Source organism: Salvelinus alpinus, chromosome 9, assembly GCF_045679555.1.
Source record: "Salvelinus alpinus chromosome 9, SLU_Salpinus.1, whole genome shotgun sequence".
NCBI lineage: Eukaryota > Metazoa > Chordata > Actinopteri > Salmoniformes > Salmonidae > Salvelinus > Salvelinus alpinus.
This window is the reverse complement of record NC_092094.1, coordinates 16548046-16563457: the sequence shown is the minus strand read 5'-3', so window position 1 is coordinate 16563457 and position 15412 is coordinate 16548046. Positions and strand designations below refer to the sequence as shown.

Sequence of the window (15412 nt, the reverse complement as noted above, 5' to 3'; positions counted from 1 at the left end):
GCTCCGGACTGGAGGGGCAGCTCCGGACTGGAGGGAGACTCCGGCAGATCCGGACTGGAGGGAGACTCCGGCAGATCCGGACTGGAGGGAGACTCCGGCAGATCCGGACTGGAGGGAGACTCCGGCAGATCCGGACTGGAGGGAGACTCCGGCAGATCCGGACTGGAGGGCGGCTCAGGCGGCTCCTGACTGACGGGCGGCTCAGGCGGCTCCTGACTGACGGGCGGCTCAGGCGGCTCCTGACTGACGGGCGGCTCAGGCGGCTCCTGACTGACGGGCGGCTCAGGCGGCTCCTGACTGACGGGCGGCTCCTGACTGACGGGCGGCTCCTGACTGACGGGCGGCTCAGGCGGCTCCTGACTGACGGGCGGCTCCTGACTGACGGGCGGCTCAGGCGGCACCTGACTGACGGGCGGCTCAGGCGGCTCCTGACTGACGGGCGGCTCAGGACAGACGGGCGGCTCAGGCGGCTCAGGACAGACGGGCGGCTCAGGCGGCTCAGGACGGACGGGCGGCTCAGGCGGCTCAGGACAGACGGGCGGCTCAGGCGGCTCAGGACAGACGGGTGGCTCTGGAGGTTCTGGACTGGAGGGAGGCTCTGGAGCGTCCGGACTGGAGGGACACACAGGAGACTTGGTTCTTAGAACGGGCACAGTACTCACCAGGCTGGAGAGATCTACTGGAGGCCTGGTCCTTGGAAGAGGCACAGGATAGACCGGTCCGTGGAGGCGCACTGGAGATCTCGAACTAAGGGCCTGAACAACCCGCCCTGGCTGGATGTTGATTTTAGCCCGGCACTTGCGGGGCGCAGGCACAGGACGCACTGGGCTGTGCAGACCCATGGGAGACACGGTGCGTAGGGCTGGTGCCATATAACACGAACCGAGGAGACGCACTGGAGACCAGATGCGCTGAGCAGGCTTCATCGCACCTGGCTCGATGCCCACTCTAGCCCGGCCGATACGAGGAGCGGCAATGTAGCGCACCGGGCTATGCGTGTACACTGGGGACATCGTGCGCTTCTCCGCATAACACGGTGCCTGGCCGGACCACCTCTCTCCACGGAAAGCACGGGAAGTTGGCTCAGGTCTCCTACCTGACTTAGCCACACCCCCCGTGTGCCCCCCCCCAATAAATTTTTGGGGCTGCCTCTCGGGCTTCCTTGCCAGCCGTGTTCCCTCGTAACGCCGGTTCCCTTTTCCCTTTTCCTGCTGCCTCCGCTCTCCTGGCTGCCTCCACTTGTTCCCATGGGAGGCGATCCCTACCAGCCAGGATCTCCTCCCATGTGTAGGATCCCTTGCCATCTAGAATGTCCTCCCATGTCCATGAGTCCAGAACTCGCTGCTGCCCGATACCACGCTGCTTGACTAAGGTCAGAACGTGACACACACCTGTCTATATAAGGTCCCATAGTTGACAGAGCATGTCAGAGCAAAAACCAAACCATGAGGTCAAAGGAATTGTCCGTAAAGCTCTGAGACACGATTGTGTTGAGGCACAGATCTGGGGAAAGGGAACAAAAAATGTATGAAACCAAGGCTGAACCCTTTGGCCTGGATGCCAAGCGTCACTTCTGGAGGAAACCTGGCACCAACCTTACGGTGAAGTATGATAGTAGCAGCATCATGCTGTGGGGATGTTTTTCAGGGACTGGGAGGATTGGGGGAAAGATGAGCTTTCCTAGCTGAAAACCTGCTCCAGAGCACTCAGGACCTCAGACTGGGGCGAAGGTTCACCTTCCAACAGGACAACAACCATAAGCACACAGCCAACGCAGGCGTGGCTTCGGGACAAGTCTCTAATGTCCTTGAGTGGCCCAGCCAGAGCCTGGACTTGAACCCAATCGAACATCTCTGGAGAGACTACTCCCTTCACAGAACAGCACAATCTGGCTCGAACCAGAATAGAAAGAGTGGAGGCCCCGGTGCACAACTAAGCAAGAGGACAAGTACATTAGAGTGTCTAGTTTGAGAAACAGACCCCTCACAAGTCCTCAACTGGCAGCTTCATTAAATAGTACCCACAAAACACCAGTCAACAGTGAAGAGGCGACTCCGGGATGCTGGCCTTCTAGGCAGAGGTCCTCTGTCCAGTGTCTGTGTTCTTTTGCCCATCTTAATCTTTTCTTTTTATTGGCCAGTCTGAGATATGGCTTTTTCTTTGCAACTCTGCAAAAAACTCAGTTTCCAGCTACAATAGTCATTTTCAACATTGTCTACACCATTTCTAATCAATTCGAAATTATTTTAATGGACAAAAAAAAAGGTGCTTCTCTTTAAAACAAGGGCATCTTAGTGACCCCAAACTCTTGAACGGTAGTGTATGTAAATGTGATATCAGTTCATTTGTAATACATTTGCAAAAGTTTCAAAAACAGTTGCTTTGTCATTATGGGGTAATGTGTGTAGATTGGATTATCCCCCCCCTCCGATTCTAGAATAAGACTAATGTATCAAAATGTGGAAAAAGTCAAGGGGGTCGCAATACTTTCTGAAGGCATTGTATTTGTCTTCTATGATGTGTAATATTGGGATGCAAACTCAAATTTGAATACATTAACTGTCCGACGTGGTACATGTGTATTCTTTTAAGCCCATAATCTATCAAGGCGAGACCCAGATGCAGATGGTTGGAATCTTAATGTTTATTAATCCAAAAGGAGTTGGCAAGATAATGGTTGTGGACAGGCAAGAGGTCAAAACCAGATCAGAGTCCAGGAAGTACAGAGTGGCAGACAGGCTCATGGTCAAGGCAGGCAGGTACAGAGTCCAGAAACAGGCAAGGGTCAAAACCGGGAGGACTAGAAAAAGGAGAATAGCAAAAAGCAGGAGACCGGGAAAACCGCGGGTCGACTTGGGACATACAAAACGAACTGGCACAGAGAGACAGGAAACACAGGGATAAATACACTGGGGAAAACCAGCGACACCTGGAGGGGGTGAAGACAATAACAAGGACAGTTGAAACAGATCAGGGTGTGACATGTGTGAGGTGTATACTTTTGTTTCAAAGTAAATTTATTTGACTACTAAAAAACACTGACCCTGATTTAGCCCACCGCATTAAAATGTTAAATCTATTTGAATCTATAGCAAGACCTGAAAATGGTTTTCAAGCAAGAAAGTTCTGGTGCTGTTCGGGCAAATCAAAGTACTGATTGGGGACTTATTTGTGGAGAAATGTAAGTATTTTTCTGGGTGATTTGTAATGTTTTATTTGTGCTTCCCATGACTGTGTTGTATTTGAATGTGTATATACACTATGTATATACTGTATCTACCTTGCCCTAAGTGCAGTTGTCTGTGCCCAATGTTTGTACCATGTTTTGTGCTGCTACCATTTTGTGCTGATGCCATATGTTGCTACCATATGTTGCTACCATGTTGTCATGTTGTGTTGCTGCCATGCTATGTTGTCTTAGGTCTCTCGTTATGTAGTGTTGTGTTATCTCTCTTGTGATTTGCCCTCTTCTTCAAGACCCCGTCCTGCAGGAGGCCTTTTGCCTTTTGGTAGGCCGTCATTGTAAATAAGAATTTGTTCTTAGCTGACTTGCCTAGTTAAATAATAAAATAGAGCATACCAAATGATAGTCCCACTAAGCCCAAACAAGATGGGATGGCGTATCGCTGCAGAATGCTGTGGTAGCCATGCTGCTTGAGTGTGCCTTGAATTCCAAATAAATCAGTGTCACCAGCAAAGCACCCTCACACCTCCTCCTCCATGCCTTGCGGTGGGAACCACACATGCAGAGATCATCCGTTCACCTACTCTGCGTCTCACAAAGACACGGCAGTTGGAACCAAAAATCTCAAATTTGGACTCATCAGACCAAAGGACAGATTTCCACCGCTCTAATGTCCATTGCTTGTCTTTCTTGGCCCAAGCAAGTCCCTTCTTCTTATTGGTTCCTTTAGTAGTGGTTTCTTTGCAACAATTTGAACATGAAGGCCTGATTCACATAGTCTCCTCTGAACAGTTGATGTGTCTGTGAACTACGTGAAGCATTTTTTTGGGCAGCAATTTCTGAGGCTGAAGAACTTATTCTCTCCAGCAGAGGTAACTCTGGGTCTTCCTTTCCTGAGGTGGTCCTCATGAGGGCCAGTTTCATCATAGAGCTTGATGGTTTTTGCGACTGCACTTGAAAGTTCTTGAAATGTTCCGGATTGACTGACTTTCATGTCTTAAAGTAATGATGGACTGTTAGTTTCTATTTGCTTATTTGAGCTGTGGCTACTTTGAAGAATCTCAAATATAAAATATATTCTTGATTTGTTTAACACTTTTTTTTGGTTACTACATGATTCCATCTGTGTTTATTTCATAGTTTGTCTTCACTATTGTTCTACAATGTAGAAAATAGTAAAAAGAAAGAAAAACCCTGGAATGAGTAAGTGTGTCAACTTTTGACTGGTACTGTCTATATTATGATAGGTAAGATATACAAAATCTTGCAGAGAGCATATCCAACCGACAATCTCTTGGAACAAAGACTTAAAAATAACTCATGTTGGCACAAGATGGAGGGAAAGTTGGCGCGTAACTACTGAAATTACGGTTAATGAAAATCAGTATAAACTAATGTATACAATTTATTACACGAGACAAAATGTACAAATTCTATAGCAAATGGCAGCCATGTCTTGAGTATAAAACCATCAATGATTAAATAATCCATGCTTTCTGGGAATGCTATAAATTTACTTTGAATCTGTCTGCATATTTAAAGACATGGTATATGAGGGTGTAGTGAAATACCCAATGGGCTGGACAATTCTCTTCTCATCACTCATCTTGAAAAAAAACGTATATTAAAAACTTGTAAATCAGTTAATTTGCCATCATTCACACAATGGAAAAATCTAATGATTTATTATTGAAAAGGCATGGGCGACCGAGAAAAACGAATTGGTACAATTTAAGGCCATGTGGCAAATAATGCAGGCACTAGGGATGGAGGTGTGAGCATTCGGGTCTGTGCAGAGGAGATGTGTGCGTCTGTAAGTTGTTGTTCATATGTGTATGTTTGCATTTGGTTAAAAAAAAAATTAAATGTTTTTTTTATATAATTTAGCAAAAAACACTTAAAACACTACTCCTCTGGCACTAAATGACCGATCTACACAAAACATGATGTGCAACTGGGTCCTGGACTTCCTGACGGGCCGCCCCCAGGTGGTGAGAGTAGGTAACAACATCTCCACCCCGCTGATCCTCAACACTGGGGCCCCACAAGGGTGCGTTCTGAGCCCTCTCCTGTACTCCCTGTTCACCCACGACTGCGTGGCCATGCACGCCTCCAACTCAATCATCAAGTTTGCGGATGACACTACAGTGGTAGGCTTGATTACCAACAACGACGAGACGGCCTACAGGGAGGAGGTGAGGGCCCTCGGAGTGTGGTGTCAGGAAAATAACCTCACACTCAACGTCAACAAAACAAAGGAGATGATTGTGGACTTCAGGAAACAGCAGAGGGAGCACCCCCCTATCCACATCGACGGGTCAGTAGTGGAGAAGGTGGAAAGTTTTAAGTTCCTCGGTGTACACATCACGGACAAACTGAATTGGTCCACCCACACAGACAGCGTTGTGAAGAAGGCGCAGCAGCGCCTCTTCAACCTCAGGAGGCTGAAGAAATTCGGCTTGTCACCAAAAGCACTCACAAACTTCTACAGATGCACAATCGAGAGCATCCTGTCGGGCTGTATCACCGCCTGGTACGGCAACTGCTCCGCCCACAACCGTAAGGCTCTCCAGAGGGTAGTGAGGTCTGCAGAACGCATCACCGGGGGCAAACTACCTGCCCTCCAGGACACCTACACCACCCGATGTCACAGGAAGGCCATAAAGATCATCAAGGACAACAACCACCCAAGCCACTGCCTGTTCACCCCGCTATCATCCAGAAGGCGAGGTCAGTACAGGTGCATCAAAGCAGGGACCGAGAGACTGAAAAACAGCTTCTATCTCAAGGCCATCAGACTGTTAAACAGCCACCACTAACATTTAGCGGCCGCTGCCAACATACTGACTCAACTCCAGCCACTTTAAAAATGGGAATTGATGGAAATTATGTAAAAATGTACCACTAGCCACTTTAAACAATGCCACTTAATATAATGTTTACATACCCTACATTACCCATCTCATATGTATATACTGTACTCTATATCATCTACTGCATCTTGCCATCTTTATGTAATACATGTACCACTAGCCACTTTAAACTATGCCACTTTATGTTTACATACCCTACAGTACTCATCTCATATGTATATACCGTACTCTATACCATCTACTGCATCTTGCCATGCCGTTCTGTACCAACACTCATTCATATATCTTTATGTACATATTCTTCATCCCTTTACACTTGTGTGTGTGTATAAAGTAGTAGTTGTGGAATTGTTAGGTTAGATTACTTGTTGGTTATTACTGCATTGTCGGAACTAGAAGCACAAGCATTTCGCTACACTCGCATTAACATCTGCTAACCATGTGTATGTGACTAATAAAATTTGATTTGATTTGATTTGATGATACATGGCATCTATGGACTAAGCTTTCACAAATTATGTTTTTCCAGGATAGCATCTCGAACAACAACACTGACCAATAAACAATGTGGGCTTGGTCTGGCACATAAATGCATATAACTCCAACATGGATATTCGTATTGCAACAAAACTTGGTACACATGTTCCAAACACTGTCAAGACTCAACATTTCTAAGCACATTGAGATCAATTACACAATGGCTCTATAAACGGGCACATGTTTCTCTTGATCGGTTTGACTCAGTCATGACATTTGGCACACATGCTCAGGGACATGAATCTATCTAGCCTGTAAAGTATTGTTCAGTGTGACCGCATGGAGGCACTGTTGGACAGTAAAAATCATTCAAGCAAGCTCATTGGCTCATAGCGGTCATATTGTCTATACAAGAGTTGGAAAATAAATGCTATATACCAAAGTTGGTGCCGGTCGGTCCAGCGGTTCTGTAGAAGAATCCATTTTAAAGTTATAAACATAATTGAAAATGGTCCAAAACACATCAAAATTGTATTATATTGCATGAACAGTTTGATTTTGAGTTCTGATATTTGGCAAGCATGGTAAACAGTAGAGAAGTAACTTGTCCTAAGGCAATGTGTACATTTTTTCCAATTGGTGGCACAGTGGGCCCATAGTTGAACCCTGGCATTGCTGCTTACCCTCTCGCTTCGGCTCTTCTTCTCTGGTGTAGCCTACATTCATGAATTTGCTTAGTTGCAAAATACTAATATTCACAAACATAAAAAACATTGTGCAAAATGTTTACCCGTGCATGTTTTATTACTATTCCAGTTCTTTCTTTCATTCTTTCTTTAAGAACACATTCATGAATTAATTAATTGAGTTTGCAGTAATTTTGTTTGAGCGCCACCAGTGATCTGCATCAAAAATCCAGTGCGACGTTTGCGTACTATTTTCTTTCGTCATCATTCTGCGACAGGCTTGCCAGCACACAAAAACCACAACACAGACTCTCAAACAAATTAAACGTTGCTGATTGCATGTGGTTTGCGAAATATCGATGTTGACAAGTAGCAATACCAGGGGCCTGTTGCACAAAACTAGGATAAGGGATTAAGCCAGGATATCTTGGTGATCCTGGCTCAATTGATCCGTAATCCGGTTGCACTAAAGATGGATAGGGGGCAGGAGGATATGTTATGGTATAAATTACCATGGAGATTTATTCTGTGGAGCTAGCCTGCTCCAGACCAGGCTAAATTCCAGGATCTATTTAATCTCATCCCTATTGTCAGTCAGCAGTCACCACAAATGGAAACCAATAGTTATTTCACTGCTCACTATACATTGTTATCACATATAACTAGACCCACTGTTATTTAAACGTTTGTGATCATTAATTTCAATGATTTTGGATAAAAAATGATTTTTAGATGATGTTGCTATCATTAGATAATTTACAGTTTCCCATAGACTATAAGGCTATATATAAAATGATAGAATATTAGGGCCACAGAGGGGAAAAAAACACAAGTCATAATATTGTAACCAGTTGTTTTAAAGGAGGACAGTTGTTAAAATGACAGATGTGGGGCATTTCGTGAAATTGTACTTCAGTATGGTTTCATAAACAAAGACATGCTGATGTGCCAGAATATTAAGTATCACATTGTCATAAGTATCAAAACTGTAAAAACAATATGTAGCTTTTCTGCAGAAAGAACCAGCCTCATAAATTTATGACTTTATCCTTTTTCTTCAGTGTGGCCCTAGTAGTCATATAAACAAATACACATTCCATATGAATATAAAAACACAATGTGTAACATTATGTTCCTTTATTGAATAAGGACAAAACAAAGCAGGTAAACCATCAGCTCCTTTCGAAACTGAAGTCACAGTGACTCTACAAGATGGAAAGCACAGAATCCAAGCATATTATACAAAATGATACATACACATTCAAAGGTCTGTATATAACACACCCTGCATGTCTGCACACTAAAATAAATGCAGGACAAATCCATACACATCAACTGAACAGACAAATGAATGGATGCAGTAGCCTCCCTGCAGCCTTGTATTACACACAGTATACCGCACAAACATCATAAGAGGCCAAATTCGTCAAAAAACGAACCCAAAAAAACCCAAATTCCTCTGCCACCGCAGGACATATTTAACCAAAATTGAAAGCACACATACTAACTAAAATAATTCAACACATATTGGTCCCTCAGCAGCCGACCACTGTCGTCATCAGGGAAGATTGCCGGATTGTCCCAGTCCATGGCTGGTGGCACTCTGGGGGCCCTCTCCTTACTCAGGCAGGCCACATTGTGGAGGACAGCACAAGCCACAGTAATATCACATGCCCTAACAGGGCTGACCCTTAATTTGTGAAGGCAGTGAAAGCGTGCCTTCAGGAGGCCAAAGGTCATTTCAACTCTGGCCCTGGTCCTGGCATGGGCATGGTTGTAGGCCTGCTGTGCTTCCTGGGGGTCTGTGAAAGGTGTCAGGAGAAAAGGCTGGCAGCCATACCCCCTGTCTCCCAGCAACACACCAGAGAATTCACCTGTCAACACAAAATCTCATCATTACTACCTCATAAACACAGTGATATTCTTGACACAGCCATGATGGTTATAAATAGGGGTTGTGTGGCTTACCTTGTGATAGGCACTGATAGATTTCAGAGGCCCGAAAGATTCTGGAGTCATGGACTGAGCCAGGCCATTTTGCCACAACATTGCTGATCACACAGTCAGCATTGCAGACCATCTGAAATCATAAGATGAGGAATATTACACCAATCAATGCACATCACTGGCAATGCAGAGTGTTCGTCAATGGACAATATCAAAAAGTTATGTTCACCTGAACATTAATGCTGTGAAAGGATTTCCTATTCACAAAATCGGCCTCATGGGCACCTGAGGGGGCTTTTATCCTTATGTGTGTGCAGTCCACTGCACCAATGACATTGGGGAAACCTGTCACACAAAGTAATGAGTATCCTACTATGTGTTAACAGTTGTCCTGTAATTTGTAGATCCTCTTACCTGCAATCCTATAGAACTCCTCTTTGATGTCACAGAGTCTTCTGTGGCCAGGGAAGGAGATGAAGACATCTGCTAATGCTTTGATAGCCAGACACACACTCCTTATTGTGCGGCAAATTGTGGCCTTGTTCAGCTGTTCTGCATCCCCCACTGAGTACAGGAAGGCTCCACTAGCAAAAAAGCGCAAGGCCACACAAACCATTTGCTCCACACTCAGTGCATGGCTCCGTGCAGTGCGGTGCTTAATCCTGGGACCCAGTAGTCTGCATAGATACCTGATGCCATCTGCAGAAAACCTGTATCTTTCATATAGATGGTCATCAGGGAAGGCCAGTGGGTCCAACCGGTCCCTGAAGACCCTTTCTCGCCTGAAGGCTCTCCTCAGCACAAGTGCTTCTTCATCCACCACATCTCGCACGAATGGGCATGCCATTGTCAGAGCAGAAAGGAACACACAATTTTGGGCCTTCATATAGGCTAGTGGCCACACCTGGTGCTGGGGGGGTGGGCAAAAGAGGGCGATGCCTTATAACGATGACTTGGTTGTACTGATTGCTGGGAAAATAAAAAAAAACTTAGAAAGATGCCACCGTCCTGTGTGCTCACAATAAGAGCTCATATGTCATGGCTCACTTGACTTTACGAGAATATACCTAATTTTTATTTTGAGCTGTGTCATCTTCTTGGAGCTGGGGGAGGAAAGAAAAATAATGATTAATACATTTGTGTTACAGTTAGCATACAGTGTACATTGAAGGCATATCTCACCTCCCTCTCAAGTTTTTTTATTTCAAGGTCCAGTTTCCTAATTGTCCTCTTTTTTATTTCGGACTCCAGTGCAAGATTTTCCATCTTTTTCTTCTTGTACTGAATGTCTATGTCTGCCAGTTCTATTTGGCGCCGGAGGTGGTTGCCATACAACTTTCTGATAGCTTGTGAGCTCTGTGAACACAATACAATTAGCGCAGCTGGAATTTGGCAGGATGTGGTGTCCTTTTATTAATACGCACTATGTTGCCAGGCTGGTTTTCCCACTGTATAGCATCTGGGTCCTGTAAAAGAAATTAGATTTTTTGATTTTGATGAGGACTCCTCACCATTGTAGAGTAAATAGTACTTTCACAGTCTTAACATGATACCTCATGCCTTCTGGAATCCAGAGATGGTCTCCTCCTCATCATCGTCTCCATCATGTGCTGTTGCTGCTGCACTGGGGCCTTCACCCTATCACATTTAATCGGATTCATATTGAAGCTAGTAGACAAGACATGCCAGGCCTACAGTATGCCTTTGATGGAGTACTCACTGGATCAGCATCGTCTGGTGCTTGTGCTGGTGGCTCTAACAGGAACACAGTGCTGCCAGACACTGCAAGGCAATAGGTAAACCAAAGTCAGACAGTCCAAATTGATTCAATATGAATGTGGTTGTATCCCATGTAGAGATGGAAGGACATACCTTGAATGAAGCGGGTGGCATCTTGGGAGGAACCTATGCTCGTCTCTTTCCCCCCAGGGATCCCCTCTAAGACGGGCCTGCCTTTATTTAGCTCCAAGGCCATGTCCTCTGCTGGGGTAAGGTCAGCCTTTGGTGACCCACCACCCGTGCCTTGTCTGTGGGTATTCTTTTTCACTGCTAAAACAGTACAGACAATGTGTGAGCAGGCACCTTCTGGGTACAATATATGCTTGTGCTTTGTTAAATATTAGTCAGGGACCATACCATTCTGCAGAATGTTCTTGTATTTGATTTTGACCTGCTGCCATGTCCGTTTTGGCCCGTTCATGTTTAATCTACACACACACACACACACACACACACACACACACACATTTAATGGAGTCACACTGCAAAAAATTACTTGGTATTTTTGTCTTGTTTTCAGTAAAAATATCAAAAAATTTATCATAGCTTTATACAGTGTGATGGAGTTACTTTACACAATTTCACTCATATCTGCAGTGCATTTCAATTAAAAATTTAACCGTTTCATAATTACAGTACAACTGCATTTTTGGAGATGTGAATTAAATATTTGAATTGTAATTGTGATGTTTCAGCGGAGCGGTGAGTGTGTAATTGTGCACTACTTACGCATTCAGGCGGTCTGCAATACTTTGCCACGGTTTTTCTCTTTGCTTTATCACTGTGGCGGTGTTGCCTTTCTTCTTAATTATATATTTTACCTCCTCGTATGCCTCCATGAGGATTTGTGCTTCCGACGGGGAAAAGTACGCGGCTCTAGTTGCCATGGTAAATCAGTTAATCTGTGATCTGTGGCGGGGTCTATTTGAGTGAGCCGTGAGCGCGCACCTATCCAGGATTGGTTTCACCTGGCTTAATGAATCCGTGTCTGCTCATCCTGGCTTGGTCTTTGTGCAACCAATTAAGCCTGGACGCACATGTTTTGGCTTCATTGAGCTCAGCTGAGTCATTTATCCCGGATGTCTTAATTCTACTTTTGTGCAACAGGCCCCTGGGGCCTGTTGCACAAAACTAGGATAAGGGATTAAGCCAGGATATCTTGGTGATCCTGGCTCAATTGATCCGTAATCCGGTTGCACTAAAGATGGATAGGGGGCAGGAGGATATGTTATGGTATAAATTACCATGGAGATTTATTCTGTGGAGCTAGCCTGCTCCAGACCAGGCTAAATTCCAGGATCTATTTAATCTCATCCCTATTGTCAGTCAGCAGTCACCACAAATGGAAACCAATAGTTATTTCACTGCTCACTATACATTGTTATCACATATAACTAGACCCACTGTTATTTAAACGTTTGTGATCATTAATTTCAATGATTTTGGATAAAAAATGATTTTTAGATGATGTTGCTATCATTAGATAATTTACAGTTTCCCATAGACTATAAGGCTATATATAAAATGATAGAATATTAGGGCCACAGAGGGGAAAAAAACACAAGTCATAATATTGTAACCAGTTGTTTTAAAGGAGGACAGTTGTTAAAATGACAGATGTGGGGCATTTCGTGAAATTGTACTTCAGTATGGTTTCATAAACAAAGACATGCTGATGTGCCAGAATATTAAGTATCACATTGTCATAAGTATCAAAACTGTAAAAACAATATGTAGCTTTTCTGCAGAAAGAACCAGCCTCATAAATTTATGACTTTATCCTTTTTCTTCAGTGTGGCCCTAGTAGTCATATAAACAAATACACATTCCATATGAATATAAAAACACAATGTGTAACATTATGTTCCTTTATTGAATAAGGACAAAACAAAGCAGGTAAACCATCAGCTCCTTTCGAAACTGAAGTCACAGTGACTCTACAAGATGGAAAGCACAGAATCCAAGCATATTATACAAAATGATACATACACATTCAAAGGTCTGTATATAACACACCCTGCATGTCTGCACACTAAAATAAATGCAGGACAAATCCATACACATCAACTGAACAGACAAATGAATGGATGCAGTAGCCTCCCTGCAGCCTTGTATTACACACAGTATACCGCACAAACATCATAAGAGGCCAAATTCGTCAAAAAACGAACCCAAAAAAACCCAAATTCCTCTGCCACCGCAGGACATATTTAACCAAAATTGAAAGCACACATACTAACTAAAATAATTCAACACATATTGGTCCCTCAGCAGCCGACCACTGTCGTCATCAGGGAAGATTGCCGGATTGTCCCAGTCCATGGCTGGTGGCACTCTGGGGGCCCTCTCCTTACTCAGGCAGGCCACATTGTGGAGGACAGCACAAGCCACAGTAATATCACATGCCCTAACAGGGCTGACCCTTAATTTGTGAAGGCAGTGAAAGCGTGCCTTCAGGAGGCCAAAGGTCATTTCAACTCTGGCCCTGGTCCTGGCATGGGCATGGTTGTAGGCCTGCTGTGCTTCCTGGGGGTCTGTGAAAGGTGTCAGGAGAAAAGGCTGGCAGCCATACCCCCTGTCTCCCAGCAACACACCAGAGAATTCACCTGTCAACACAAAATCTCATCATTACTACCTCATAAACACAGTGATATTCTTGACACAGCCATGATGGTTATAAATAGGGGTTGTGTGGCTTACCTTGTGATAGGCACTGATAGATTTCAGAGGCCCGAAAGATTCTGGAGTCATGGACTGAGCCAGGCCATTTTGCCACAACATTGCTGATCACACAGTCAGCATTGCAGACCATCTGAAATCATAAGATGAGGAATATTACACCAATCAATGCACATCACTGGCAATGCAGAGTGTTCGTCAATGGACAATATCAAAAAGTTATGTTCACCTGAACATTAATGCTGTGAAAGGATTTCCTATTCACAAAATCGGCCTCATGGGCACCTGAGGGGGCTTTTATCCTTATGTGTGTGCAGTCCACTGCACCAATGACATTGGGGAAACCTGTCACACAAAGTAATGAGTATCCTACTATGTGTTAACAGTTGTCCTGTAATTTGTAGATCCTCTTACCTGCAATCCTATAGAACTCCTCTTTGATGTCACAGAGTCTTCTGTGGCCAGGGAAGGAGATGAAGACATCTGCTAATGCTTTGATAGCCAGACACACACTCCTTATTGTGCGGCAAATTGTGGCCTTGTTCAGCTGTTCTGCATCCCCCACTGAGTACAGGAAGGCTCCACTAGCAAAAAAGCGCAAGGCCACACAAACCATTTGCTCCACACTCAGTGCATGGCTCCGTGCAGTGCGGTGCTTAATCCTGGGACCCAGTAGTCTGCATAGATACCTGATGCCATCTGCAGAAAACCTGTATCTTTCATATAGATGGTCATCAGGGAAGGCCAGTGGGTCCAACCGGTCCCTGAAGACCCTTTCTCGCCTGAAGGCTCTCCTCAGCACAAGTGCTTCTTCATCCACCACATCTCGCACGAATGGGCATGCCATTGTCAGAGCAGAAAGGAACACACAATTTTGGGCCTTCATATAGGCTAGTGGCCACACCTGGTGCTGGGGGGGTGGGCAAAAGAGGGCGATGCCTTATAACGATGACTTGGTTGTACTGATTGCTGGGAAAATAAAAAAAAACTTAGAAAGATGCCACCGTCCTGTGTGCTCACAATAAGAGCTCATATGTCATGGCTCACTTGACTTTACGAGAATATACCTAATTTTTATTTTGAGCTGTGTCATCTTCTTGGAGCTGGGGGAGGAAAGAAAAATAATGATTAATACATTTGTGTTACAGTTAGCATACAGTGTACATTGAAGGCATATCTCACCTCCCTCTCAAGTTTTTTTATTTCAAGGTCCAGTTTCCTAATTGTCCTCTTTTTTATTTCGGACTCCAGTGCAAGATTTTCCATCTTTTTCTTCTTGTACTGAATGTCTATGTCTGCCAGTTCTATTTGGCGCCGGAGGTGGTTGCCATACAACTTTCTGATAGCTTGTGAGCTCTGTGAACACAATACAATTAGCGCAGCTGGAATTTGGCAGGATGTGGTGTCCTTTTATTAATACGCACTATGTTGCCAGGCTGGTTTTCCCACTGTATAGCATCTGGGTCCTGTAAAAGAAATTAGATTTTTTGATTTTGATGAGGACTCCTCACCATTGTAGAGTAAATAGTACTTTCACAGTCTTAACATGATACCTCATGCCTTCTGGAATCCAGAGATGGTCTCCTCCTCATCATCGTCTCCATCATGTGCTGTTGCTGCTGCACTGGGGCCTTCACCCTATCACATTTAATCGGATTCATATTGAAGCTAGTAGACAAGACATGCCAGGCCTACAGTATGCCTTTGATGGAGTACTCACTGGATCAGCATCGTCTGGTGCTTGTGCTGGTGGCTCTAACAGGAACACAGTGCTGCCAGACACTGCA

At 44.5% G+C, this 15412-nt stretch overlaps 2 protein-coding genes across 8 annotated transcripts in view; both read right to left on the bottom strand.

Moving 5' to 3' along the window:
- Window positions 1-8321: 8321 nt before the first annotated feature.
- Window positions 8322-12056, bottom strand: LOC139584409 (putative nuclease HARBI1). Of its 4 annotated transcripts, XR_011676759.1 has the most exons (9): window positions 11040-12056; window positions 10888-10949; window positions 10721-10805; window positions 10592-10633; window positions 10350-10523; window positions 10235-10270; window positions 9582-10136; window positions 9189-9300; window positions 8322-9094 (listed from the first exon to the last, which is right to left on the bottom strand). XR_011676759.1 is itself a non-coding variant. In XM_071416190.1 (6 exons), exons 4-6 carry the CDS (start codon window positions 9648-9650, stop codon window positions 8724-8726), a joined length of 552 nt encoding a protein of 183 aa, XP_071272291.1. In that variant the 5' UTR covers window positions 9651-10136; window positions 10235-10270; window positions 10350-10949; window positions 11040-12056; the 3' UTR covers window positions 8322-8723. The 4 variants fall into 4 exon arrangements, 1 of the variants encoding a protein (XP_071272291.1); XR_011676757.1 differs by having other exon boundaries at window positions 10350-10633; XR_011676758.1 differs by having other exon boundaries at window positions 10350-10949; window positions 11040-11216; window positions 11304-12056.
- A 723-nt stretch (window positions 12057-12779) lies between these two features.
- LOC139584408 (putative nuclease HARBI1) overlaps window positions 12780-15412 on the bottom strand; it is a 3742-nt gene continuing 1109 nt past the window's right edge. For 2 of the 4 annotated variants that reach the window (XR_011676755.1, XM_071416189.1), the window contains 5 exons: window positions 14808-15407; window positions 14693-14728; window positions 14040-14594; window positions 13647-13758; window positions 12780-13552 (listed from right to left, as the gene is read on the bottom strand). Coding sequence is in view for 1 of the 4 variants with exons in the window: in XM_071416189.1 (XP_071272290.1) it covers window positions 13182-13552; window positions 13647-13758; window positions 14040-14108 (552 nt within the window). In the remaining 3 variants the exon portion in view is untranslated. The remainder of the gene's footprint in view (window positions 13553-13646; window positions 13759-14039; window positions 14595-14692; window positions 14729-14807; window positions 15408-15412) is intronic. The other 2 variants (XR_011676756.1, XR_011676754.1) reach the window with 2 other exon arrangements.

Coding starts and splice junctions, on each gene's coding strand:
- LOC139584409 (XM_071416190.1), bottom strand. CDS start 9,650: ATGTCTTCATCTCCTTCCCTGGCCACAGAAGACTCTGTGACATCAAAG. Junction 9,301..9,581: donor GGAGTTCTATAGGATTGCAG/GTAAGAGGATCT, acceptor TTATGATTTCAG/ATGGTCTGCAATGCTGACTG. Junction 9,095..9,188: donor CTATCAGTGCCTATCACAAG/GTAAGCCACACA, acceptor TTGTGTTGACAG/GTGAATTCTCTGGTGTGTTG.